This window comes from Perognathus longimembris, chromosome 7 (genome assembly GCF_023159225.1).
Source record: "Perognathus longimembris pacificus isolate PPM17 chromosome 7, ASM2315922v1, whole genome shotgun sequence".
NCBI lineage: Eukaryota > Metazoa > Chordata > Mammalia > Rodentia > Heteromyidae > Perognathus > Perognathus longimembris.
The window spans coordinates 28,547,872-28,575,563 of record NC_063167.1 but is presented as its reverse complement, the minus strand read 5'-3'; the positions used below and the strand labels follow the sequence as shown (position 1 = coordinate 28,575,563).

General features: G+C 49.4%; 1 protein-coding gene across 2 annotated transcripts in view; it reads right to left on the bottom strand.

The window, feature by feature from the left end:
• Ptprf (protein tyrosine phosphatase receptor type F) overlaps positions 1-18,544 on the bottom strand; it is an 88,987-nt gene extending 70,443 nt beyond the window's left edge. For both annotated transcript variants that reach the window (XM_048351066.1, XM_048351067.1), the window contains exons 1-3: positions 18,409-18,544; positions 10,775-10,851; positions 3,473-3,601 (exon numbers count right to left, since the gene is read on the bottom strand). In XM_048351066.1, coding sequence (XP_048207023.1) covers positions 3,473-3,563 — 91 coding nt within the window. In that variant the 5' untranslated portion in view covers positions 3,564-3,601; positions 10,775-10,851; positions 18,409-18,544. The remainder of the gene's footprint in view (positions 1-3,472; positions 3,602-10,774; positions 10,852-18,408) is intronic.
• Between the last annotated feature and the right edge of the window lie 9,148 nt (positions 18,545-27,692).

Sequence of the window (27,692 nt, the reverse complement as noted above, 5' to 3'; positions counted from 1 at the left end):
GTGCCAGGTGTCTTGGCCACATGACCTCAGTTAACCTTTCCAGATAGTAGTGATTAACTCTGTTGTGCAATAGGAAAACAGGGCTAGAGAGAAAGCATTCATACCGGAAGTTCCTGAGGGCAGAGTCTAGACTGGCCACCCATAAACATGAGGGGGAAAGCACTGTAGAACCTGTGTGCAACATTCTGACATGTTCCAGCTTCACAGGCTCAGAGGGAGGGCAAATGGTTAAAACACACACACCACTGGCTCCTCAGGCCCAGGCCTTCTGTTTCTTCAGCATCTGCCCACATCTACCCCAACAGCCACAAGGTATCCTGTTCTGAGCTTCAATGAGTCCAAGGAACTGGACCATACCAGAACCAACTCATATCTGGTTCTGAGGCCCTCTCTCTCCCATGCTATATGTGGGACTCACTTTGGCTTTCCCATGAGCTCAGAAGCCCTAGTACCATCTTTCCTCTTTTCAGCCTCATCCCACTATGCGATACCCCTTACCACTACCCTTGAGTTTCTCTTCCAGGAAGCCTTCCAACACCTGTTTCAAGATCCACAGCCTGTATCAGCCCTGCCTAAACATGCATCCACACTGTTGTGATTGTCTGCTTGAAGTTCTGCACCCCTACATGATGAGTACTATCCTACGATAGGTCTGCATGGATTCTTCCCATCCTGGCTCAGAACCACATCTGACCCCATAGGTCTCTCCTCCTGAGAAGCCACAAAGTCCTGGGCTGGGGAGATGGATGGGAGGGAATCCATCCTTATGAGCTTGTTTGCGTGCATGTCCAGGTTTCAGCTGGAGCTGAGTAAGCATTGATGCTGGGCCTCCAGGCTAACTCTTAGCAGCTGCTTCTCCACCTCACTTCCCTCCACTCCCCTCCAAGGCCAGGGCCCCCATTCATTTGTCTCGTTAAGAGGCCTATAGAAACACATTTGTCCGTTCCACGCTTCACTGCTCTAGTCGTCAATTCTCTGGGGTGCCCGCCCTGCCTTCTACAGCAGCCTGTACAGTGTTTGGCTGTTTGCCCCTAGTGAGAAAGAAGTCACCCAGGCGTAGTCCAAGCCTAGCCATATTGGAGATAGGGTCAAAGTGAATGCAGCTTAAGGCAGGTTTGCAGCAGTAAGCTTAATCCTGGGACCAGGTCACCATGACCCCCAGTTGAGAGTCCTGTCCCTAGTTCTAAGCGTGGGAGAGAGTCCAGGTGACATCACTAAAATTCCTACCTTAGCAGAGGCAGGATCTCAGCTTCTTCAGCTGGTATCTACTTTTAAGACTCTGGTCCCTTGGTTCTGGTTACTAAGGAGCCAGCAAGGAGATTCCTGGAAATCTGCTTTAACCCCCGCCCCCAAATGCCTACTGGGGTCCAGGCCCACTCCATCTCTTCACTTACCCACCAACTACACACTCCAGGTCCTGAGCTGAACTTCCCTGACTCATAGTCAGTGGGGCAGAATGCTACAACTGTAGTATGTAACCAAGGACAGGAAAAATGTTCCAAGCAGAAACAACAGAAATGAAGGCCTGGATACAGGCAGCATGCGAGTGAACTGAGAGAAGTGAATATGCAGAGGAAAATAAAAGATATGGTTGGCAAAGGCTCTAAACCCTGAAAGCAGTTGGGGAGGGGGAAAATGAGTTTAAACTGAGGAGTGAGTTGGTATAGTTTTTGTTTTGCAACAAGACTCTCACTGTAGAATGGGGAATGGATTAGGAAGGAAGAGACCAGAGATATGGACACCAGCAGGAGGCTGCTGTGTGCTGAAGCCCAAGTAAGAGCTGAGGGTGGCTGGGATGAAGGCAGTGGAAAGAAGTGGATGCATTCCAAACATACTCAGAAGGTAGAAATAACAAAACTTGGTGACAGGTTAGATGTAGAATATGAGAGGAAGACCAGGTTTCTGACATTGGTGATGCTATACACAGAAAGAAAAGGAAAAGGAAAAAGAAAAGGAAAGCAAAGCAGGTGGGGGTATGAATGAAGGGTACAGGTTGAGGCATGCTGGGATGGAGGCAGGAGGGAAAGCAAGTCATTTTCCTAGAACCCAGTTTCTTAAAGCCCTTAATACAGCTGTATATCCTCTCTCTCTGCCTTCTCAGGCCCTGAGAAAGTCAGGGGTAGGAGAGCAATGTTAGTCCTTCAATGCTGAAGGGATACTAATCACCTCTGAACAAGCCCATGTTTCCAGGCTGACGGCAGTCACACCCAGTGAGGTCTTCCAAACTGCCCCTCCAAGTTCAAGCTCTCTCCCACCAGCTCCAAACAGGCCTGGAGACCACATTACTTCCTTCACATTACTCCTTCCCTCTACAGCCCCTATCTAGATCCCAGGACCTCTCCTCCTTGTCTAGCCTCCTCTTGGCCAGCACTCCCAAAGCTCTTCATTCTCCCCTCTATAGAGGAATGTCAGCCCCTTACCCTTTCCAATCTAGCCCCACCCAGGGCCTAGCCTCTGAGGACAAAGGGCAGGGTGCTCCAGGGCCACCCCTCTCCAGTATGGTCCTGAATAATTAATGAGCCATTAGGAGAAAGAGCCCTGTTAAGGCAAGACTTTCGCCCAGAGACTTGGAAGAGGAAAGGAAGGCTATGGCCTGCTGACCCCTGAATTGGTCCTAGACGGCTTCTGGGCTTTGGACAGGCTGGGAACCTCCCCTTCCCCCAGGGACCTCGGCTCCGACCTTGCCCCTCCCCCTAGCCTGCAGATTGGTTGAGCCTACCCTGTGCTCCGCCTCCCACCAGTAACCAAGCAGTGGTAACCATGGCGACGGGGAGGGCTGTGGCCAGTCTACTGTAGTGCCAGGCTGGGGGAAGGGCAGTAGCAGGAAAGGGACCAAAGTTCAGAGTTGGACCTGGATAGGGGACAGTGTTGTCTGTCTGTCTCTCTGTCTCTCTCTCTGTCTGTCTCTCTCTCTTTCTCTCTCTCTCTCTCTCTCACACACACACACACACACACACACACACACACGGGAATTGGAACTCCTGCTGGCCAAGCACTAAAGTCTTTTCCCACTTTCCAGGGATGAGGGCTTGGCTGGTGAAGAGATACCCCTGGCCTTGAAGGTTCCTAGTAAAAGGTGAAGGGCTCAATACCCCCATACTTGGATCCTGAGGGTATAATTGAGGGAAAGCTTCTGAGCACTCCCTGGACCTCCAGACACATTTGGTACCTCATTCACACATCCATACATATTCCCTGGGCCTTCTACACACATCTGCAATAAGGACACAACACATGCCTGAGCATGTCACACAAAGACCACATGAATCCAGGACATGTCTTCCCAGCTCAATAAAACTGGCTCATGCTTAGGCATGTCTTACCCTATAGAGACTAAGTGATACACTCCACAGGTGCTTATAGGAAGCAGTGGGGCCAAGTACTCTGGGCATCCCATCTGTCCCATACCAGAGAACTGTTGAGAAGACTGTCCTTTCAATCTGGGAGATCTGCACCTTGAAGGGTTACTTACTGTCACCGTGGGCACCCACCACCAAACCAAGCATCATGAGTGTGGGCACAAGAGGCACCATCATCCTCTCTGGGGCTGGCTCTGGGGCCATCCAGGGCTCTTCAGTCAGCCACAGCTCAGACAATGCACCTGGTAACAGAAAGAAAGGTAGAGGCAGTCAGCTGATCCATTAGTGTCCCTACTGCCCACTCATACTTTCTTCTAGTCTCCACTAATCCTCACTGTCCATTCCAGTCACTATTTCAGCAGATGCCCCGTGGAATGCGCAATGCCACCAAGGCTCCTCATCAACCAAGGGTAACCCACCCTGTAGGAAGAGAGTACAGCAGGGCATTCTCTAAATCTCAGGGCACCAGTGGCTCGCTCATGCCTGTAATCCTAGCTACTCAGGATGAGATCTGAGGATCATGGTTCAAGGAAGGAAAGTCTGTGAGACTCCTATCTCCAATTAACTACCAGAAAACTGGAAGTGGCACTGTGGCTCAAGTGGTAGAGTGCAAGCTAGTCTTGAGATGAAGAGCTCAGGGACAGCATCCAAGCCCCATGACTGACCCCCCCCAAAAATAGTGAGCTACTGAGACCAGGATGTACAAGGATGTTCCATCCTAATCTTGAGCTTCCAACTCACCCCACTAAGTAGACAGGAAATGGGGTCTGAGACACAGTCAGAGACACAGAAACTGAACAAACAAAGACAAGACACAGATAGGGATCAGTTAGGAGCTAGGCAGATCCACACAGGCCAGCACTCCAAAGTCTCTGGGGCATCCTGTTGCCCCGCTGCTCCTAAGCAGGGAAGGAGGCAAGAGGACAGACCCCCACACAATGAGCACAGGTCCCAGAACACAGACTTGTTGGCAGCAGACAGATCAAGGTATCAGAGGATTGTAGCCAAAGCCACAACCCATCAGGGCTGGCCAAGACAAGTTGCAACTGCACTGCCTGGCCACCTTCATTCATCCTACCCAATTCCCATGACACCTTCCCATTCCAAAGAGAAGCCACAGGGAAGCTTCTGTGGCCAGGAATGGAGGTGCTAGACCCTCAGACTGCACTCCCTATGCCTCCTCTTCCCTTGTTCCAGAAACCAGAAGCATATCAGGGCAGGGACAGTGAGGGACTGATACCTTCCAGTGACCACACAACACAGTGACTATATTGCTATCTTTCCTCAATCCTGGTGGCCAGCTCCCCAGGGTCACTCCCCCACACTCTGCCTGGGACCTGGGAGCTTCAGGCTATTGCAGTAGTGCCCACCATCTCTGCACACATCTTGCCATGGGTAGGGAACTGGCACTTGGTCAGGCCTTCACTACTATTCTAAAAATTCAACAGAGCATCACAGGAGTGAGTGACAGTGGATATGGCTTGGGACCTCACAGTACTATCCATAAACTCAGGTGGGGTCATGGTCATGGTAGTGGTCAGACTCAGTTGCCTGCTGACTCATAATGCTATGAGAATTTGCAAGATGACAGAGCAGATAAACAGGAGAGATAGAGATAGGGATCTAAAGAGAGTTTTGGGCCTTCCTAGAATTTGAACCTTTATTTCAATAGGAGCAGTCAAAGGTCATGAAGTCAGAGAGCAGTAGATGAGCAAAGGTGATAGACAAAGCACAGGTGACTGTGAAGTATGGTGGAGGCTAAACACACACAAAAAAAAACAAAGATGTCCCTTGCCTCGGGATCTCACTGAAACCTGGGAGGCGAGAACTGAGCCAGAAAAAGCAATTAAAGGTGAAAAGACATTGTGGGTATGTAGCCCCGTTTGCACCAAGCTGGGGTCCTGCTGAGTGATCACATAGCTGAGGTGGCTGAGTCCACAATGATCTCCTGCAGGGTCATGTCAGGCTGGAGGTCCAGAATCACTAAGGCTCTGTCTGGACTTGGTCATCATAACATGGTGGTACTGCAGTATAGCCAACAGTACAATACAACTTCCCAGCAGACATCACATAGTGAACTGCCTAGCCAGGTTATCATGGAGGCACAGTGCCCTGGTGCCACCATCCTTCAGCTGCAGAACAGATACCACAGATACAACTCAATAGTGTTGTACCAAAGACAGGTGTAGAGTGGTTTAGGACAGGTATCATGAAGTGTGGCAATACAAAGTCAACAATTTTTCTGAGTACGTAACCCCCAGTGCAGACACCACAGGGACACAACCTCCTGTACAAGTATCACGAGGGTCTATCTCTCTGGTACAGACATAAAGGGATGAAGCTAAACAGAACAGACATTATGAGGTACAAATGCACAGCACAGTCATAGGATGGAACTCAGTATAATTACCACAGAGGCTTAATCTCCTGTAGCAGCCTTGGTAGAGCAATCACAGAACTTTAACTCCCAGGTGTAGACATTACAAAGTGTAGTGTTCTGGCCCAGACATTATATGGGTAAATACAGAGAGTACAGACATATAACAGTATAGCTGCCTGTTAAGGACAGTGCACTGCCAAAGAGGCATAACTCCCTGTCATAGACCCCATGGGGGTCAGTCCCTACTATAGATATTGAAGGTGTATGAAGCTCCATCCAGTAGAGCCATCATGGACTATCACTAGCAGAGTAGACAGCCATCTGGTCCAAGCTTGGGTGAGGTTCTGGCTACAGGGGTTAAGAGACCTGGATTGAGATATTCAGAACATTTTGTTCAGATCTACAATGTAGGATAGACAGAGGCAGAAAAATTGAAAACAAAGTCATTTCCTTGCTGAAAAGCTTCTCCCTCCCAGTGGTCCATGGACGCAAGGACATAGACACTAAGAGATACAAGGAAATACAAGACACACACACACACACACACACACACACACACACACACACGCGAACACCTTCTTAGGAACTACTCTGGCAACCACACAGCTGTCTGAGCCAGAACCTCTCCTTGTCAGCAGTTCCTAGCGTGAGCAACCTGCTCCTGCCTCTAGACTGCAGGGAACAGAGCCTGCCCCACATCGGGTGGTTCAGGCCACGCCCAGATCTAGGGCCTCCCACAGCCAGAGGAGAGCAAAGAAACTCACAGTCCCCAAGCCTGGCCTCAGGGTTAGGCCTTGGTCCTGCCTCCACCACCCCAGTCACAGGTCACCTGTTAGGAGAAGGCAGAGAAGAGCAGGGAGACAGGATTGCTGCTAGCCTTGCACACCCACACTATGAAAAGAGTACTCAGAGTAGGGTGCCCACTTTAACAGCAAGGCTGGATGAGTCTAGGCTTCTGATGGCTCAGATTAAAAACAAGGCCCAAACACTTGGGCACTCAAGCGCATCTCTGAATTGCACTGGGGACCATCAGGTCTAACAAACTGACATACTTGGACAGGAAAACAATTACAGGCCGTGTGATATTATAGAATATAATTGGATGCAATTTTTCTACATTCAGGATAGTTTTTAATATATCTCTTTTCTTTGCTATATCAGTGAAATGCTGCCAACTGCCCTTTTCTTAGGAAGAACTGTCCTTTATTCTCAGATTTTGTCCTTGGTACTAAAATGTCCTTTCCTGTATGACATGATGGGGAGAGCAGATAGCAGTTGCTCCTTATAATCTCCTTACTTGGCAAAATAAAAAAATTGCCAACCCTATGTCTGGCCCCAAGAATCTTTGGAAACTGAACTGGTTTGTGAAACCAAAGAGCCTGGGAAAAGAAGAAGCAGGCACCACACCAAGCCACAAGACCTGCACACACACCATCATCATGGAAAATGTGTGCTACAAAGAAACATAACCTCCATGTAGCCCACCCTAACCACTCCTGCCAAGACCAAAGGGGGCCTGAGGGGCTATGTGACGCCAGGAAGGAGGGGTTCCCGGATGAAAAACAGCTGGGATCATTCCTGAGGCCCCCCTCATGAATATGCAAACACTGATTTATTTCCCTTGGGCATGAGTTATTATTCACAACTATTAATTAGTCTCCAAATACCACCTGTTCCGCCTCTCCTAACCCTTCCCTAGGCCAAGATTCTGGCTCCTAGGAGGCCCGGACTCAGAATGGACATGGGCAGGAATAACCCAGGGCCACATAGAGCAGCCAGCCAATGGGAGAGGCCAGCACTTGGGCTGGGAAGCACACACTGGGGAGGAAAAGCTGGGAGCTACTCATCTTCTAACTGGTGGCAGCAGCTAACCGAGCCCTCTGTCATGTCCTGGACAGTTCACCGCGTGGCACTGCAGCAGCAGCCACGGAGGCGGAAACAGGCCTTGCTACACTTGGGAAGGGAAAACCAACATGTTTCAACTCTCACCAAACCAACCACTGGATTATGATAGGAATAAATCACAGCCTCAGTCACGACCCCAGCTTCAGCGAAGGAGGTGGCTGGCAGAAGGAGGCTGGGACTGCCTTCTCCCTCTCTTCTCGCCAGGGGGCCAGAAGCTATAAGCAAAGCCAGGAAGGAACAACCCTCTCCCTCCCTGGCTCCTCTGAGCCCCTACCCTCTTGTAGCCCTCAGCTATAAGGAAGGAGTGATTAGAAGTGTTGAAGTCTCTGGGGTGGCAGCCAAGCGCCTAGGAGGGGCCTAGCTGGAAAGCATGAGATCAAAAGGGACCAGTGGAGGTACCTTCCTACAGTTTAGATCCCAAGCCTCCAGCCCCCTTCCTCTGGAGGTGTAGGGTCCTCTTGGATTAATGCTCAGTAACTTTGCTGCCTCTAGGCCTCTGCCCTTGCTATGTCTTTAGTGGGAAAGATGCGTTTCTTTTGCCTAGCCACTCAGCCTTCAGAACTAGGCTCAAGTGACACATCAATGTAAATCTTTTCTGTATGATTCTGCTCAGTTTTCCAGCTTTGTACAGTATAGAGAAAGGCACAAGAGGTGATACAGACTAGTGGTTGACAATCTGGGGTGACTCTGTTCCCCCATAGACATTAAATAATACCTGGAGCTATTTTTGACTGTCAAAGACATGAGTGGACATGAGTGCTACTGGCTTCTAGTAGGAAGAAACTTGGAACACTGTTAGTGTTCCTATAATAACAGGTTACCAGAACAAAAGGTCATCTGATCCAAAATATCAACAGCACTGATACTAAGAAATTCCACTGCTGGTTCAGCCTATACTCTGAATTGGTCCCAGCCCAAGAACCCAATTCCCTTTAGAAACACCCTGGCTTTTGAACCCAAGGCAGCCACAACCTGGCTAAATTCTGCTATAAGCTGGTATTGGATCCTTATGACCTCAGAGCATCTTCCTCAACCCCAAACCAGCCTACCCTCCAGAAGTTGGTTCTGTAACATACCCAAGCCCAATTATCCAAATGAGCCATCAGCAAGTGGCCTTCACAAGAGGACAAAGGGCTCCCCTCCTAGTAAACTTTCAGGTAGGCCAGACCATCATCCGATGGGCAGGTGAAGGGCATAGTGTATTCCTACAGCCACTCTCCTCACCTGACATGGCCCTTCTTGCTGCCCCTCTACCGGAATCCAATGTTCCCCTCCTATAACTATAAACAACCATGAAATGTACATTTCCTCCCTAAGGCCAGACCCATCTTTTCCATGGCCTTCTTTGCCCAGTCATCCATTCAGAACTGTCCACTGCCCAAAGGCATAGGTTCTGCCTTCAAGGTGTTCACAGAGAGTAAACAGGCCCATCAAGCCCTTGGCTCTAGACCATCCAGTCCCTTTTCATCCAAGGCTCCTAATCTTAAGGAATGCACCTCCATCTATCCAGTCATCCAAGCCAGCAAGTCCACCTCAGTGTTCCCTTTCTCCATCCCATACATCCAACTTACCAGTAAATTTGAATCTGTCTTGCCTCTATCCCAATCACCTCTGGCCTCTTCAGTGGGCTTCATTCCCTTCCAACCCATCCTGCACTCAACCAATGATGCATTTAGTTTATAAAAATGCAAGTGGAGGGCTGGGGATATGGCCTAGTGGCAAGAGTGCCTGCCTCGTATACATGAGGCCCTGGGTTCGATTCCCCAGCACCACATATACAGAAAACGACCAGAAGTGGCGCTGTGGCTCAAGTGGCAGAGTGCTAGCCTTGGAGCGGGAAGAAGCCAGGGACAGTGCTCAGGCCCTGAGTCCAAGGCCCAGGACTGGCAAAAAAAAAAAAAAAAAAAATGCAAGTGGAGGGGCTGGGAATATGGCCTAGTGGCAAGAGTGCTTGCCTCCCATACATGAAGCCCTGGGTTCAATTCCCCAACACCACATATACAGAAAATGGCCAGAAGTGGCGCTGTGGCTCAAGTGGCAGAGTGCTATCCTTGAGCAAAATGAAGCCAGGGACAGTGCTCAGGCAGAGCCCCAGGACTGGCAAAAAAAAAAAAAAAAAAAAAAAGCAAGTGGAGCCAGGCTACGCAGGAAGCTGAGCTCTGAGGATCATGGTTGGAAGTCAGCCCAGACAGGAACATTTGTAAGGCTCTTAGCTCCACTCAATCACCAGAAAACTGGAAATTGAGCTGTGGTTCAAAGTGGTAGAACACTAGCCTTTAGAAAAAAAGAGCTCAGATACAGCACCCAAGCTCTAAATTCAAGCCCCAGGATCAGCACCCCTCAACCCAAACAAAAAGCAAATGTGAAGATGTGTGTCATGTACACCATGTTTGCTGCTTGATCCCATAAAAGATACTCAAGCCAATGGTCCATGATTAAATGAATGGATGGTTAAATAGATGAATCTACAGGTTTTTCTTCTCTGTTATAAGAATCTTTAACATGTCTGTATCAGCCCCAGGAAAAAGTCTATAGTTTTTAGCCTTGACATCCAGGCTCATAATGCTGATTGCAAACTCTCAACGTCATTCTGTGCAACCCAAGGCCACCTCTGTGCTTCTCTTGGAGAGCAGCAGATCTCAAAGAGAGACTTAGCACTGGGTACCCTGTTCCTTCTACCACAATCTTTAGTTTGCAGGCAGTCTTTTCAAAAGAAACACAGTGAATGAAGAAGACAGATCCTGGTGTAAGCCCCAGGATGTCACCCTGAAGCTTATTTCACACCTACAGCAGTTGATGAGTTGTATAGCATTTCCCACCCACCTCTGTCATCCATTCTAGCCAGAAACTCCTTGACACCTCCCTCCTTCATGCCCCACATTCATTCCCTTACCATGGACTGTCTTCCTCCCTAAATAACACTCAAATCCTTTCTTTGCCTCTTAGCACTGCCATCCTGGTAAAGACCTCTACCACCTTTCAGCCATATGCATACAGGGTCATTCCATACCCTTGATGATAAGCCCTCCATGGACTTCCATGGGCCATGTATCAAAAGTCAAGCTGTTCAGCCTGGCGCAGAAAACTACTCTGCACTCCTGCTTCTGGTCACACTTTGGTGCACACTCACCGTGTTTTTGCTTGCTCACAGTCACTCCTGCTGAACGATCAGCTCTGAAGGCAGGGCATGGGGGCCTCCGCTCCTTGCTGCATAGAGAGAAAAAGATGAGAAAACAAGAATTTTATTACAGCAGAATAGGAATTGACATAGATGCTCAACATTTGCTGGGGGCTGGGGAGGAAGAGGTCATAGAATTGGTGGTGTAGAATGATCTCCATTTAGTAAAAAACCAATCTTTTCAAGTCACTCTTTCATTGATTCTCCCTGAGCTCCTAGTGTGTGCAAGGCATCCTTCCATATGGCTATTAGCAACATGGACCAAGTGTCTGACTTCAGTAGTAGATTGTGTCCACATTTCTCATTATAATCCTGGTGCTAAGCAGAGTCACTCAGCCTTTTACTGGAGTCCCACCTGCCCATGCTCCCCTCCTATTAGCCAGCTACAAGAACTTTCTCTTCTGACCCTCATATGCAACATTTTTTTTTTTTGCCTCCAAGCCTTGCTTAACTGTGTGACCTGTTGGGAATGGGCTACCTATGTTCTTGTAGTCAGCATGCTCTTATCTTAGATCCAATGGCACTTTCTTACATCCCATGATGTGCTGGACCTCTTGCCTAGACCCTGCCTTGGAGCAGTAACCACAAATGTATTTACGTACTTACACAATTACTGAGTCACTAACATAAGCTCAGTAAGAACCTGAGTCATGTGTGCCTGGCTCAGTTTCCTATTCTTAGTGTCCAGCAGGGAGCCTAGCACATAGTAGGTGTTCAGTCAATATATTTAGTTGAGTAGATAAATGCATGAATGAATTCACAGAAAACAGTTTGAAAGACACACCCCAGCATACATGCCAGTCTTCAAAGAAACTTCAAGAGCAATATTTATTTTTGACTTTCTGCTTCTCTATAATTTTTTAAATGAAGGTGTGTCCCTGCATGCCTCCTCCGCTGACACACACAGTGCAACCAGAGCCCAGCCTTTCCATCCAGAATCATTACTGAACCCCTATTAGCATGGGCACCAACAGGGTGGGGAAAAGGGTCAGTAACTCTCACATCATCTAATTACCAGCTCAGCTCAGCTCCTAGGCTCTGACCGTGCCCACTCAACTCTGTAGAAGGCTTCTCCTGGGCCTCAACCCCACATGTAAAAACAGCCATCCCCTCCCAAAATGGACACACAGGTTACACTGGTCATAGGGACTAGGAATATCCTCACCACCCCAGTCACTGACCCTTATTACCAACTCAAGACTTAGCTTCCACCCCTGGGAATTATCTTAAGATTGCTAACTTCTGCCAAGATGTGTGTGTGCATGTACGTGTGTGTGTGTATGTGTGTGCATACACACAGATGTAGGATCTTCTCTGGCCAAGGGCCATCCTTACAGACTATGATAGATCTCACCAAACCAATACTATCCTTACCAACCCTGTCTTGAGAGCCACAGAGCAGCAGTATGCTCCCCACACAGGAAATAATATTCTTACCCTGGCACCAGTGGCTCACCCTGTAATGCTAGCTACTCAAGAGGCTGCTAGCTGAAGATCAAGGTTGGAAGTCAGCCCAGGCAGACAAATCCGAGAAACTCTTTATCTCCAACTGACCAGAAAAAAAGCCAGAAGCAAAGGCATGGCTCAACTGGTAGGGTACCAGCCTTGAATGCAAAAGCTAAGCAAGAGTGCAAGGCCCTGAAACAGACAACCTGCCACACCAGAAATAACAGCCCTGGGCCTCAGATGCCCACACACCTCCCTCCTCCCGCCTACTGTGTTTCTCCATAATATTCCCAGTGGTCATTGCTCCCAGTACAGGCTGCCAGGCGGGTCTGGCTAGACAAACCAGCTTCCCAAAACTCAAAGGCCCGTTTGTCTAGAGATGTCTGTCAGGCTTCACTGAGTCTGATGTGAGGTTGCTGGCTCTACTGCTGCTCAGGAACCCAAGCAAAGGAGCAGTGTCCAAGGCACCACTGTCACACTCAAGGCCATGCCAGGAACCCCAGGCCTTGTACTTGGAGAAGAGAACAAACTCTTCACCAACAGGAGACACATCTGAAAAGAGGCCTGTACTTTAAATGGCCAAGAGAAGGGTCCATCTGTCCCAGGACAGACTAAAACACACACAGGTGCAATAGCACCAAAGCACACAGAATAGCACCAGTGCACAATTCTAGAACAGCCCAAATAGCACTTGGACCACACCAGTCTGGGACAAAGAGCCCAAAACAACCTAGACAGTTCTCTCTCAGGTATACAGATTCTACAGCAACAGCCCCCAGAACCACTTTAGACCCACACTGGGGTAGACTTCAGAATGGTGGAGGGACCTTGAAAACAGACCAACATTGACACTGGAAGGCCAACTGGAAAACTATTCAGAAAGGGTGTTACCCAGAAGGCCTGGTAAGGTCAGGAGGCAGGCATGACCAAGATCACGTAAGGCCCTGGGCACCAATCCAGGCTGCCCCCAGCAGGGTTCTCCATCATCCTCAGGCCTGAAAGCTGGCTCCAGTAGTGGGAGCAGGATTGAGTAGGAATCTAGAACACAGATATATGGTTTAGAGCAGCCCCCAGGCAGCCCCTGTGGCTGCATCAGGAAAAGTTCCCAGAAACAGCAACTAAAACACTGCCAAGGAACTAAACTTGGAGTCTTCAGACCCACAGACCTGGTGCATCTGGACCTCTAAGGCAAACTCAGAAAGGGTAAATCTCTGAAGATGCTCAGGGTCCAGGAAGGGCCCAAAGAACTGAGAACTAGACAGGTGAGGCTGCCTCTTCCCAGAATTCCACCCACCCACCACAGCCTTCTCCTATAGGGCTACACCTTTATCCTTCTTATCTAGCTGAAGGTCAAATACACCTGAGTAACATACAATCCCACTGATGATGATGAGGGTTGGGGGCAAAAGCACACTTCCCTTTGTCAAGCTATCTACCTGCTAACTCCAGCTCAGAACTGCAGCTACTTTAAGTGACCAGTATAGGTTTTTTTTTAAGCAATCTTCGGTGATCGTGATGGGAAGTGGGCTTTCACCATTCTTGTTGATGGTTCAAATGGCTACTACTACCACCACCACTGAGTAACAGTACTTATGAGGTGCCAGATCTAGTTCTAGGCACTTAATGCATATTAACTGTAATCCTCCTTACAACCCTATGAGACATGGAATTTTATTATACTCATTTAACAAATGAGGAAATTGGCTCTGAGATGTTAAGCAACTTGCTGAAGGTCAAGTCCAACTCCAGAAATTCAAAACCTAAGTCTAAGCTCTGTACCACTGTCTGAAGCTGCCTTCTCTTGATGAATACCACTATTGGCTCTCCTATAACTTGTGGTTCTTCTTCTCTGGCCCAAAATGTCCTCCCAAATTCTATTTTCACACACCCATCCCTGCAGAGCTCCCCACCTCCACTGAACCCCAAGCACCTCAAAGACAACAACACATCAGGCCCTGAGTCCAGCATTCACCTGGTGAGGTTCCTACCTCAGAATTGTCCAGATGTTCCAGAGCCTTCAGAAAAGCCCTACCTACTTTCCTGGGAACTTGGGCTCCTTCTTCTTCCTCACCTCACATTCAATAAGCTATCTTGTCCTGACCAATGGGCCTTCCCAATGGCCCATGACCCTAACCCTATCAGGCCACACCTCTTTCACCTAACTTCACTGCAACGTCCTTTTCACTGAGCATTCCATCCCATCCCATCCCATCCTGTCCTATCCCATCCCATCTCTATCTAGCCCAGAAGCTATCTTTTAGAAAAATAAATGCTGACCACTGCACAATCCACAGCCACCACCCTTACATTAAACCTTTGGTGTTAGCCAGGTGCTGATGGCTCACACCTATAATCCTTGCTATTCAGGAGGCTGAGATTTAAGAATCACAGTTCAAAGCCAGTCCAGGCAGGAAAGTCCATGGGATTCTTATCTCCACTTAATCAGCAAAAAGCTAGAAGTAGAGAAATAGCTCTAGTGGTAGAGTGCCAATCTTTTTTTTTTTTTTTTTTTTGGGCCAGTCCTGGGCCTTGGACTCAGGGCCTGAGCACTCACTGTCCCTGGCTTCTTCCCACTCAAGGCTAGCACTCTGCCACTTGAGCCACATCGCCGCTTCTGGCCGTTTTCTGTATATGTGGTGCTGGGGAATCGAACCTAGGGCCTCATGTATCCGAGGCAAGCACTCTTGCCACTAGGCTATATCCCCAGCCCTAGAGTGCCAATCTTGAGTGGAAAAGTTAAGGGACAGTGCTTGGGCTCTGAATTCAAGCCCCAGTACTGGCACAAAACAAACAAAAAAAAGAAAAGAAGAAATTTTAAATCCCTTTTGTTCTCTAAGATACAGGTATCTCTCACTGAGCTCTGAAAGCTCTGTGATCTATTGTATTGTCTAAATAACCCTATTAGAAGTTTCTCTTAGTCTTTCTTCATACTAGGTTTTTTTTTTCCCCTCTACCAAAAGTGTTATTTCTCCCTTCTTCAATTGGTAAACTCCTGTTCAACCCTCTAAACCTGGCTCAGAGAGCCCTTTCTGTCTCCTCTGGGATTTATCTCACCTTGACCTCAAATTCTCCCATTTCATGGTGAACTCCCCCAATCTTCTAACCTTAGCTCAGAACTGCAAGTGCTTTAAGTGAACTGATGCCACAACCTCAGCAGCTAAGGGGTGGGCTACCTCTTTTACACAGCTGTTAGTCCTACAGGAAGCATATGACCTGGCTGAATGTGCCTAGCCTTGGTGTCTGGTATATAGTCAGCAATCAATAGTCGGTTACTGAATCGCTTTTATAGTGCCACAATTACTGCCACTGCTGAGGATGTATTGCCACACAGTTTCGGTGGCTTCTCATAGCAGTCCTAAGGCCCACTGGGGCCTGTTTTACAGGGGTTAAAACTGGGATTGGGGAGAAAGTGACTTCCTTGAGGTCTAAGGCTGGAGGATGGAGAGGCAGTACAGTATATATGTAACAATCTCTAGTGCATTAAGTCTGAGTGCCACCACTTCCTGACAAAAGACTTTAAAACTAGAATCCCAGGTTAGGGCTGCTGGGAAGAGGAATGAAGAAAGCACAAAGCACCAGGACCATTATTTTGTTGCACATCAATGCAATTCCCCCCAAAAAAGGAGGTTTAGCCAATCTACTTTTGCTTCAGTTTACCAAATCCCCCACCAAACTGCTTCTCCAGCACCCAAACCCACCCGGCTCTTTATCAAGTCCTTATCTACTACACTAGCACTAGCTGTGCTTGTGGGCAGGATGTAGCACACACTATAGGCAGGACAGAGGGAGGGGGAGTCAGCAGCTTAAAAAGAAAAAGAGAGAGAGAGAGAGAGAGAGAGAGAGAGAGAGAGAGAGAGAAGGAGATGGAGGAATAGCCTTAAAATGTTTCCTGATCAAGAAAGGAAAAAGTAGCTGGGAGCCGTTGGCCCACGCATGTAATCCTAGCTACTCAGGAGGCTGAGATCTGAGGACTGGGTTGGAAGCCAGCCTGGGCAAGAAAGTCCGTGACACCCTTTTATCTCCAATAAACTACTCAGAAAAAGCCAGAAGTGGCACTGTGGCTCAAGTGGTAGCGTGCTAGGCTTGAGCAAAAGCAGCTCAGGGACAGTACCCAGGCCCTGAGTTCAAGCCTCAGGACTGGTTTAAAAGAAAAAAAAAAAAGGATGGGGGGTGGAGAGTAATTGGAAAAGACACAAAGACATCTCAAGTGATAAAAGAGAAATTAAACAAGCAAAAATGTGCACAGAAGTGCATGTGCCAGAAGGCACAGGACTTAGTATGCATGTGCACAGGTGTGCTGTAAGTGTGCAAGCACAGTGGATTTCTGAGCCCTGGTTGGCATGAGGGACAGAGCAGACAAGGGCAAGAAGAAAGGGAAGGGGGAGTGTACACGAGGGTGAGAGGTTGGGAAGGCAGGTGGGAAAGGAGAGGTATGCAGGGTGTGTGGTGTGTGGCCTGAGGCCCCACTAAAGATCTAGAGGCTATACTCAAGGAAGCCCTGGGCTCATTCATATAATCAGGAAAAAGAGGGATTTTCATGCTCCCTGAAGCAAGAGTTTCTAAGAAGCCAAGCAGAATTTCCTTGTATTTCCAGTCAGAACTCTCCTCCTGATGCTATGAGGTCCCTGAAAGGATCCCTGCCTGAGTCCTTCCTTTTGGAAGGGCAACCTCACACCCTTTTCCAGGTCTCCCACCTCATTCAGTGCACTCAGCCAGAGCCAGAGCCAGAGCCAGCACCTGGTCACTCAGGATTTGTTCCCTGTCCCTCAGAAGCCAAGGTGGAGTCACCAAGGTTTGGCAGCCCAGCCTCCCTGGGCCTCCCCTGCCGTTTTGCCCTAGGGGCATCACTGTGGCCCATTTCACAGCTCAGGCAGGTCCTGCAGCTGCTCTGGCTCCTACCCCCACCTATTCCAACTTTGGGGCCCTGCAGGGGAGGTCGAAGTGGGGAGACGGGCTAGCCCCTCCCCCCCAGAGTGGAGGAACCAGAGGGGCAGCATTCCAGAGAAGTGGGGGAAGGGGCCTACCAGAGGGGGTACAGAGACACCAGCAGAGAGAGACCCAGGGAGGGAGACACAGAGGCCCCAGAACAAACAGGGAGACCTAAGCAAAGAGAACACGACCGACTGGGCGGAGAAAACAGGGAGACCCGGGCAGGGAGAGAACACAGAGACGAGACCGAGGGAGAAGGGAGAGACCCCGGAGAGAGAAGGGAGACAGATGGAGAGTGACTCTGAGACTGCAGGGGGTGAGCTAGGAAGGCAGTGACACCGGGAGACACAGAGACATGCAGGGAAATAAAGCCACCGGGACGAAGACGGGGCGCTGCAACTGGGGACTGGGCACGGGACGGGACGAGGGGCGGCGACGGAGTGAACTTTCGGAGCGGGTCCGAATGGACACGTCCTCACGGGACAGGGCGTAGCACGGAAGTGGGGGGTGGGCACCGCCCGCCCCGGCCCGTCCCCAATCCGCACTGGTCGCCGAGCGGTGGGGGGGGGGGTACTAAGCGGGGAGGGGGGGCGCGAAGGCTCCAAACTCGCACCCGGCGCATCCCGGGACCGCACGTGCGCCGGGGCCCGCGAGCGAGATGGGGGCGCGCCGGCTGCGGCTCCCCCGCCAGCTGGGAGGGGGCGCCGGTGCGGCGGGGGTGGGGGCGCGGCCTGGACCCGCCCGGAGCTGGGGGTGGTGGTGGTGGTGGGAGGCTGAGAGCCGCCCCCCCGAGCGCGTCCGCGCCGGAAGGTGGGGAGCGGGGAGGGGGGTAGGCCGGGGAGGGGGCGCACACAGGCGAGGGGAAACTTTGCACCGGGGGCGCGGGCTGCGGCTCAGGTGCGGCGGGCGGGCGGGCGGCGAGGGGCAGCGGGGAGCTCGCGGGCCGCGGTGGCGGTGGGGAGGCGGCGGCCGCGGGGTAAACGCGGGGAGGAGCCGCCGGGCGCGGGGGGCCGGAGGGGAGGGCGAGGCGAGACTGCGGGCGCGGCAGGTGGGGGCGCGGCCCGGCCTCAGCGGCGTCCCCCCGCCAGGCCCCCTAGGACCGTGCCCCTCAGAGCCGTCTTCCCCGGTGGACACGGGAGGGGGCGAGGCTAGGAAGGTGGGCTCGGAACCGGCGCGGAGAGCACCCGAGGGGGGCCCTGGGGGTCACTCACCGCCTATCCAGGGGCCGTCGGTCCGCATGTCCCCCCCACGAAGCCGCCGAGGCCGCCTCTCCTGGCTCCTCAGCCGCCGCCACCACCACCTGGTGCCGCTCCCGCCACCGCCGCCCGAGCCGGAGCCGGAGCCGGAGCCGGAGCCGGAGCCGGAGCCGGAGCCGGTGCTGGAGCCGGAGCCGCCGCCTCTGCTGCCGCCGCCACCGCTCCCGCCGCTCCCGCGCCAGCTCCAGCCGCGCGTCCGCGCGCGCGCCCGCGCCCCTGCCCCTGCCGTGCGCGCGCCCGCACCGCCCCTCCCCTCGTGCACTCTCGCTTGCTTGCTCGCTAGCTCGGAAAGCCGCCGCGGAGCCGCGCAGGCCCAGCGAGGCCACAACCCAAGCCCGAGCCTGAGCCCCACCGCAGCCAGCGTGGAGCCCGTACCCGTCACCAGCAGGCACAGCCTCAAACTCAGATAGGACCTCTAGATCTTTCTAGGGACTCTCAAGCCTGACGTGAGCATAACGTAGCCCTAGGACCCCATTTTTTGTATCCATTCAGACCCGAGCCTCAGACGTTGCTCAGACCCACCCTTAAACCCAGTCTCGAGTCCAGGCCTCTAAATTGGTCCTGAAATGAGCACAAGGGATTTTTTATCCGAGCCTCTGTACCCTCTATGGGCCTCTAATTCTGACTGATGTCTTCATTTGCCCCCACCTGCCCTAAAGCTTGACAAGTGGCCCATCAACCCTAGACTCTAAATGGATTCCAGTACCAACGCGGAGACTCTCTCCCTAAGTAAACCCTAAAGTACAATAGCTATTGCTCCTTGCTCAGAACCCTAACAACATCTTCTGAATCCCAAGTCTTAAGCAAAATCCCAGTGCCACACTCCTGCTCCCAGGTCAACGCCAACACACTTCCTGAACTGGAACACTCAGTTTCAATGACGGAACAGACTGGGTCATCAGAAAAGGGTCCAGAACACATATACTGACCTCAAATCCCACACTTTGCCCATTTAGCATACCTGACCAATTCTGAAAGTTATCTTGGGACCTCTGGCTTTGCCGAGACCCCTCACGAGAGCTTCCTTCATCCCCACATTCCACCTCTCAGACGTGGTATTTGTCCTAACCAGAGGCTGGCCATTGCCTCGGTATTATACCAATTCCATGAGTACAATTGCTCCTTAATTCAAGATTTCATAAAGCCTCAGACCTGATATAAACCTTAGCACCGAGTTTATGACTTCTCAAACCAAACTTGAATGCTAACTCGTAAATTTTCTGGACTAAACCAATAGCCTACCTGAAGATTTACTCTAGGTCCTAATACTCCAAACTAAGAGCTAGCTTTGGCATTAAAGCCTTCAGATTCCCACCCCTACCCCTACCCCTCCAGTCCATGCATCAGCCAGTCACACAAGACCCTTCCTGTCTCCCACCCCATCTCTGCGCTTGCTAGTCTTCACCATGAAGTTCAGAGGAATACCCCCACTGCCCTGGGTCAGGTGAGACCCTTTGTAAGGTTTCTTCTGTGGGGGGCTCTTTCTCATTCTCCTGTGAGTTTGGAGTTCAGAGAGAAATAAAATGTTGGGATTGTTGAGAAACCCATTGGATTCTGGTATGGCAGTGGGAATGTGTAGGGCAACCTTGCTTTGAGTTTAGAGGTCTGGAATGAGGACTCAAGTGGTGCCTAATTCACTGCCTGCTTTTGTCCAGGATTTGGATTCAGAAACAGTGCATGTGCGCCCCCTCGTGTGCAAGAAAGGGATGGGACTGGCTCCAATGATTCTGGGCAAACAATTTGGCCTAGATGACAAACAGATCAAAAATGAATACTCCAGATCAAAAGCAAATACTCCCAGTCAGTGGTTTTTCACCCAGAGGTAATTTTGGTTTGCTGTGGGGGAAAACTGTAAGAATTTTTATGCATCTTTAGACATTATTTTGCCTGTTTTTCAGAACTTTGAGGGTTTGGCTTCCCCTCTTCCCCTGACTTTAAAAAAATAAGTGTACTTTTCAGCCAGTTATGCCTGTTATTTGCTGAACTTATGAAGAAATCAGTCTTCACTGGCCTGAGTTCTCCCCACTGGTTGTTTTTCCAATTCCTTTACCATCTCTTCACTTCCACGGTTCTGTCCTAGGCTTTCCCTTCTCTGCCTCCTGAGCTACTGTGGCAGCCACTATCAATCATGTGCCAATGACTTCCAAATCTCTCTTCTGAGTTCCACATCCATATAAAAAGAGCTGTGTCCATACCACTTCCTGGATGTCTCTTAGGTAAACAGTTCTCGTCTTTCCCACTCAAGTCTGCTCCCCTTCATCCTCTGTTACTGAGCCAGAAATACAGACTTTTTCTCAGTATTCTCCCCCATCAGTCAGTCATCAGTCCTGAAAACTTTCAGGAATAGAATGAGGCTACAGACCAGACCATATGGCTCCATGAGGGACACATGTGGAGAGAGAGTTTCTGACTTAGATTTCAGTCCACATAATTCCAAAGTGGTCATAATATCTCTTGCACAGCCAGGCATTGGTGTCTCATGCCTGTTATCACAGCTACGTAGGAGGCCAAAATCAGGGTAATTGAGGTTCCAGGCCAACCTGGGAAAAACAGAAACAAACCCTCATGAGATATGAGATACTATCTCAACAGAAAAAAAAACATTGTACATGGTAGTGTGCATCTTTGCCATCCCAACTACAGTGGGAAGCACAAATGGGAGGAATGCAGTCCAGGCTGCCCTGGGGACAAATGTGAGACCTCATTTCAAAGATAACCAGAGAAAAAAGGTCTAAAGGCATGACTCCAAGCTGTAGAGTGACTGCCTAGTAGAGTGCCAGGCCTTGAGTAAAAACTCTAGTACTGAAAAAAAAAAAGGAAAAATCTTTTGCATATAGTTGTACAAGGATATCCCTTGAAATGTGCTCTACCTGGAGTAGGTTTCAATACCTTTGAGCCAATCTTATTAAGCCAGACCTATTAAGCACCATTGCTGGGCTGGGGATATAGCCTAGTGGCAAGAGTGCCTGCCTCGGATACACGAGGCCCTAGGTTCGATTCCCCAGCACCACATATACAGAAAACGGCCAGAAGCGGCGCTGTGGCTCAAGTGGCAGAGTGCTAGCCTTGAGCGGGAAGAAGCCAGGGACAGTGCTCAGGCCCTGAGTCCAAGGCCCAGGACTGGCCAAGAAAAAAAAAAAAAGAGATTAAGATGTGAGGATCAAGGTTTGAAGTTTATGAGACCCATATCTCCAGTTAACAAAAGTCAAGTGGTAACTTGAGGCCCTGATTTCAAGTCCCTATGCTGGTACAACAAACAAAAATCCCCATTGCTTCCTCTAGGAAGCCATCCTTATCTCTGAATTAACCTGAATTAACCGGGTTAGAGACTTGCCCATTGGAGCTTTAAGTCTGGATGTCATTGCCATCTAAATCTGAATCTATCTCTCTTGTCTATAGAGGAACTGTTGGTTCCTTGAAAGCGAGGAACAAACCTGCCTCATCCACCTGCCACTTCCAGGTGGCCAGCAGTGGGGCCTGACTCCTAACAGGTGCAGGATACATTATTGTTGAGGGAATGAACAGGCAGATTTGCCCTCTTCTGTGCACAAGGGACTATCAGACATGAATGACCAGGAGAGGAAAGAACTCCCTGACCAAGCCTGAAAGCTTGTCTGAACCTTAGTCTTTTGTAGGCCTGGCTGGTACGTGCTAGAAGGGAGACTTAAGTCTTCTGCCCCATGTGCCCACTTAATCTGAAACTCTAGCAGGCCTTTCTCTCTGTTCAATGCTGCCCAGCAAGGTAAGGAGGCAGGACCAGGACCTTTATACTTCCGTGGCTAAAGGGGACAGACTTGCTTGCTGCTATACTAACCAGGCTCTTACTTTGAGCACTGCAGGATTACATTCTGAGGCTCCACATGGGGTCTCAGAATTTCAATCCATTGGTCTCTAGCCCACTGGCCACCCATCTTTCAGTTCCCATGTGGCACAGGGTGTGTGCAATCAGAGCAGGAGAATGTTGTGAGCCACCACCGACTCCAGTCTCAGCAGGATAGCCCAGGGAAATGAAGCCAGAAGCCCAGGGCCCTGAGCCACATGAGGAGAACCTCAGGTGGCCAGGCCTAGGAGAGCTCGATCACTCGTGACGGAACAGAGCCAGGGATGTGTCCAGATTGCCAACCTCTGAACACAAGGTCCATGTGGGGCTGCCCTGCTGCCCTGCTCCTGAGCCTAGCGGGAAGGGATGTCCTTGTGCTCATCTGTGAAGGCCAAGTGGTGTCACGTGGTAGCTCTGTGTCTACTGTGTTCCAGCCCCAGGGTGCAGGGTGAGGGGAGAGCCAGATGTTGGTTCCCACTCCCTGCTCACCCTCTATCCAGAGCCTGGACCCCTGGACACTCCTCCAACCACATGACGTCAATACATCTCTTACTCATCTCTTCCTCAGTCTAAATCAAATTAAATTCAGTTTGAATCCCCACCCACCAGATCAGCAAGATTGCTGTTACCACTCATGACTTCCTTTTCTCCTCCCTAAAAAGGAGTCCCAAAGATGATCAGCCTGTGCTCCAGAACCTTGAAGGGAAAAGCTGACACTTTTTTTTTTCTTGGTGTGAGTACTGGGGCTTGAACTTAGGGCCAGAGCATTGTCCCTTTGCTTTTTTTACTCAAGGCTCGTATTCTACCACTTGAAACATGACTCCACTTCTGGCATTTTGGTGATTAATTGAAGAGTCTCATAGACTTTCCTACCAGGCTAGCTTTAAACAGCAATCCTCATGCGGTTCAAAGCCAAGCCCAGGCAGAAAAGTCTGTGAGACTCTATTTCCAATTAACCCATCAGAAAAATAGAAGTGGAGCTGTGTGGCCCAAAGTTATAGAGCCACTAGTCTTATGCAAAAAGGGCTCAGAGACAGTGCCCAGACTCTGGGTTCAAGTACCATAGCTGACACAAACAAGCAAACAAACTGCAATCTCAGCCTCCTGAATAGCTAGGATTAGAGGCATGAGCCAGTAACATCCAGAGTGAGCGCATACATTTTTTGGAAAGACTCAATTGCCCACCCCTGTCTATTCCAAAGGAGTCTCTTCCAGAGAACCCCCTCAAGTGGCAACCCTTAGTACTTAGCATTTTGAGTTATATGTGTTCCTGGGGGAAGTAGGGGAAGTAGAGAATGCTGTTCTCCTGTCCTTCTCCACCTGGACAATCATCAAAACCTCCCCCAAACACCACCAGCTGTCTTCCCTCAGCTGTCAAGGAGAATTCAAACACCAGAACTATTACATGGTCTGTTTACCTTTCTAGGTACAGGTGGGAGAAATAAGGCTGAGGCCTTAGAACACAAAAAGCCTTTGGTTCCTTCTTGATGAGTCACTGTGGTGGGGAAATCTGATAGAGGAGTTAATTTCTTAACAGAAATCCACTGCTGATGACCTCACCTCAGGCTTCTCTTGGAAAACAGAAGCCACCTTAGCAGGACTCCCTCATGTCCTCACTAACATGTCTGCAAAGCTACCCACACTAGCCACTTCCTGTCAGCTTCCATCCTAGTGGTAAGAGATGACCTGTGCTCAGGAGGCATGGCTCCTCCAGGACTCTGCTCCCCCCCTGCCACTGCATCCATTTGCTACCTCATGCATAATCATGCTCAAGCCCCTCCCCACAGAAATTCCCTCCCTCCAGCCCACACCTCTTCCAGAGTGGGAGAGACTTGAATTCAACTCTCCTTCCTGGCAAATGCCAAAACAGTTTCTGCATGCTGCCTTCATTTTTCCATGTCTTGCTCACTCACTCAGCCCACTATAATCCGGCTTTTGGACTAACACTTCACTAAATTGCTTCCAACATATTGACTGTTCACTTCCATTTTGCCAAGTCCAGTGGCCCCTGTGTTCAGGCTATGGATTTCTCAGTGGCCTTGGTCATTTGGCCTGACATCTTCAGCTTCAGAATTCATTAGAGAGATCATCTCCTTGACCTCCTTATGACCTTATCCTCATCCCTCAAAAGGAGCCCCTTCCCACCACGGCTGCACCTTAGCCCCCTTCCTCATGAGAACTGACCATCTCTTTGTCTAAGTGTGCCAACTCTCCCCCTCCATCGCGCTCCCCCAGATCCAGCACTCAATAACTCTTGTCTATACTCAAAGTCCCTTTGTTTCTCTATCTTTTTATCTTACCTGATGACAGAAGCCCAGCTCTGAAATGGGCCCTCCTGCCTGCCTGCTCAAGGGACGAAGAAACTCCACAGGTACGTACTCTCTTTCTTTCTTTCTTTAGTGGTACTAGGGTTTGACACTCAGAGCTTTGCACTGGCAAGGCAGATTCTTTAATACATCTCCATCCATTGCCACATCTCCATCGCTCTTTGCTCTACTTATATTAGAGTCAAGGTCTCACTTTCTACCTGGGCTGGCCTGAGCCACGGTCCTCCTATTTTCACTTCCTCCTGTAGCACAGATGATAGCCATGTGCCACCAAGCCCAGCCTTCCCTGTTAAAATGACATCTCATGAACTTTTTCCCCCCCAGACTGGCCTTGAGCTGTAATCCTTTTAATCATAGCTCTTCCATAGCTGAGATGTCAGGTATGAATTACCATGGCCAGCTATTGGTTTAGATAGAGTCTCAAACTTTTTGCCTCTAATGACTGGCCTATAATGAAGATCCTCCCAGATCTCTGCCTTCTCAGTAGCTAGGATTACAGGAGTAAGCTGCTGGAGCTGCACCATATTGAACATCTTTTTTTTTTTTTTTAAGGAGTGAATTAAGCATATATTAATTAAGCATAATTAATTAAGCATATATATAAGCATATATATATATATGGAGAGAGAGAGAGCGAGAGAGAGAGCAAGGACCTAGCTTATTGGGAAGCAGGAAACTAGATATATGCATATCTATTTTACAAGGGTGGGACAGAGATCGTCGGTTTCCTTCTGAGACAGAAAATATCACTCTGAGGACGTCCAACTCTCTGGAACCCCAGTCCTTTGTGGAAAGTGGGGTGGAGTTTATAAGGACTCAGGCAATGTAAGCAATGGGATTAGGAAGTGAAAGTGGGGGTTTCTGGCTAGGTGCTTGGAGCTGCACAGTTGCATGTTATGAAATCTCCAGGGTTTCAAGGTTGCTCAATTTCCTCCCTCTACCACCCAATGCCCCAAACCAGGCAGCTAGGGGAAGGCCTGGTATTGGGAGAAACGTAGACCTGGGTCTAGATAATCTCCATGGCACTTATTAGCTGTCTTATACAAATCATTTCCTTTTTCTTTTTTTTTTTTTTTGCCAGTCCTGGGCCTTGAACTCAGGGCCTGAGCACTGTCCCTGGCTTCTTTTTGTTCAAGGATAGCACTCTGCCACTTGAGCCACAGCGCCACTTCTGGCCGTTTTCTGTATATGTGGTGCTGGGGAATCGAACCTAGGGCCTCGTGTATCCGAGGCAGGCACTCTTGCCACTAGGCTATATCCCCAGCCCCATTTCCTTTTTCTAAGCCTCAGTTTCATCTTCTGTAAATGGGAATAATACTTACTTTGCAGGATGAGATTGTAAAGTGCTTCATCAGAGCCTGACTCATCCTAGGTTCTTGAACGTAGAAGCTATTTGATGATTATTAGAATTAGCATAATCAAGCCTGTACTAGCACCAGTTTGGAGAAGCTTTTACAAGCTAATCCCACCAGGTCTCATATCCTGGTTAATACTCAACTAGTCTGAATGAAAACCCAGCTTTCATTGTCCATCAACCTTCTTCAGCACTTTCCTTCCCCTGATCCAAATTCCTGCCATTACATCCCCTGCATCTCAAACTCAGCCCCTTCAGATCTCCTCCCTCTGACTCCTGCCTAACTGAGGATGAAGCTCCTGTCTCAGGGGAGGCTGCTATTCCACAAGCATGGAGCCCTGAGAAGGGCCATGCCTTCTCAACTCCAAAGCCACTCCCAGACCATTATTCCTGCAGCCTCGTGGAAAAATCCCCACTTACTTAAGGTGCGTGCCATCTGGCTCTTAACCATTCATTCAACCAAGATTTATCAAATGTATCTCTCTCTCTTGTCTTTTAGAAAGGAATATTTTATCTGTATATATGTAGTAAGATTAAATATAATATATAAATAATATTATACATATATTATAAGGGTCAGGCATAATTGTGTACACCTGTAATCCCAGCTATTTGGGAGGAAGAGGTAGAAGAATTTCTACCTAAACCCATCTACGGCAGAGTTAGTGTGAGACTCTATCTGAAAAGCAAACTAAAAGTAAAAGGATTGGGAGAGGGGGCATTTGCAATTGTGAGGCTCTGAGTTAAAATCCTCAATACTGCAAAACACAAAGAAAGGAAATATTATGTCATAAAAGATATGTGACACATAGTAGGTTGAATTTTGTCTTACTCAAACAGGGAAATGGAAGATTCAATGTTATGCCTGGTTCAAGTCCTACAGCTAGGAAGATCATAATTTTAAATGTCCTCTTAAGTTGTTTTCTTTTGTTGCCAGACCTGGGGCTTGAACTCAGAGCATGAGCACTGTCCCTGGCTTCTTTTTGCTCAAGGCTAGCACTCTGCCTCTTGAACCACAGCGCCACTTCTGGCTTTTTCTATATATGTGGTGCTGAGGAATCAAACCCAGGGCTTCATGTATATGAGGCAAGCACTCTACCGCTAGGCCATATTCCCAGCCCTGTTCTTCTAAGTGCTGTAGGGGATCTCACCTCATAATGTAAGGCACCACCTGGTGCTGCTCCCTTCCCCCACCCTCTTCCACTACATCCATGTTTTTATTCTCCCCAAGACCATCACCAGAGCCTGAGTTGCCACATGTGACTTGCTTTAGCCAGGGACAGCACAACTTAAAAGAAGATTTACGATATAGAAGGAGAATATTGTACCACTAGGTAAGAACCAGGATTTCCCCAGAGAACGAAAAAGGAAAGTACCAGCTGGGTGCCAGTTGCTTACACCTGCTATCCTAGTTATTCAGGAGGCTGAGCTCTGGGCATCACCAGCCTCACCATTCAAAGCCAGCCCAAGCAGAAAAGTCTGTGAGGCTCTTATCTCCAATCAACCAGCAAAAAACTAGAAGTGGAGCTGTGGTTCAAGTGGAAAGGCACTGATGAGTGAAAAAGCTATGGGACAGCACTTGGCCCTTGAGTTTAAGCCCCATTACTGGCAGAGAGAGAGAGAGAGAGAGAGAGAGAGAGAGAGAGAGAGAGAGAGAGAGAGAGAGAGAGAGAGAGAGAGAGAAGGAAAGAAGGAAGGAAGGAAAGAAAGAAGGATAGATAAAACCACCTCCAGCAAA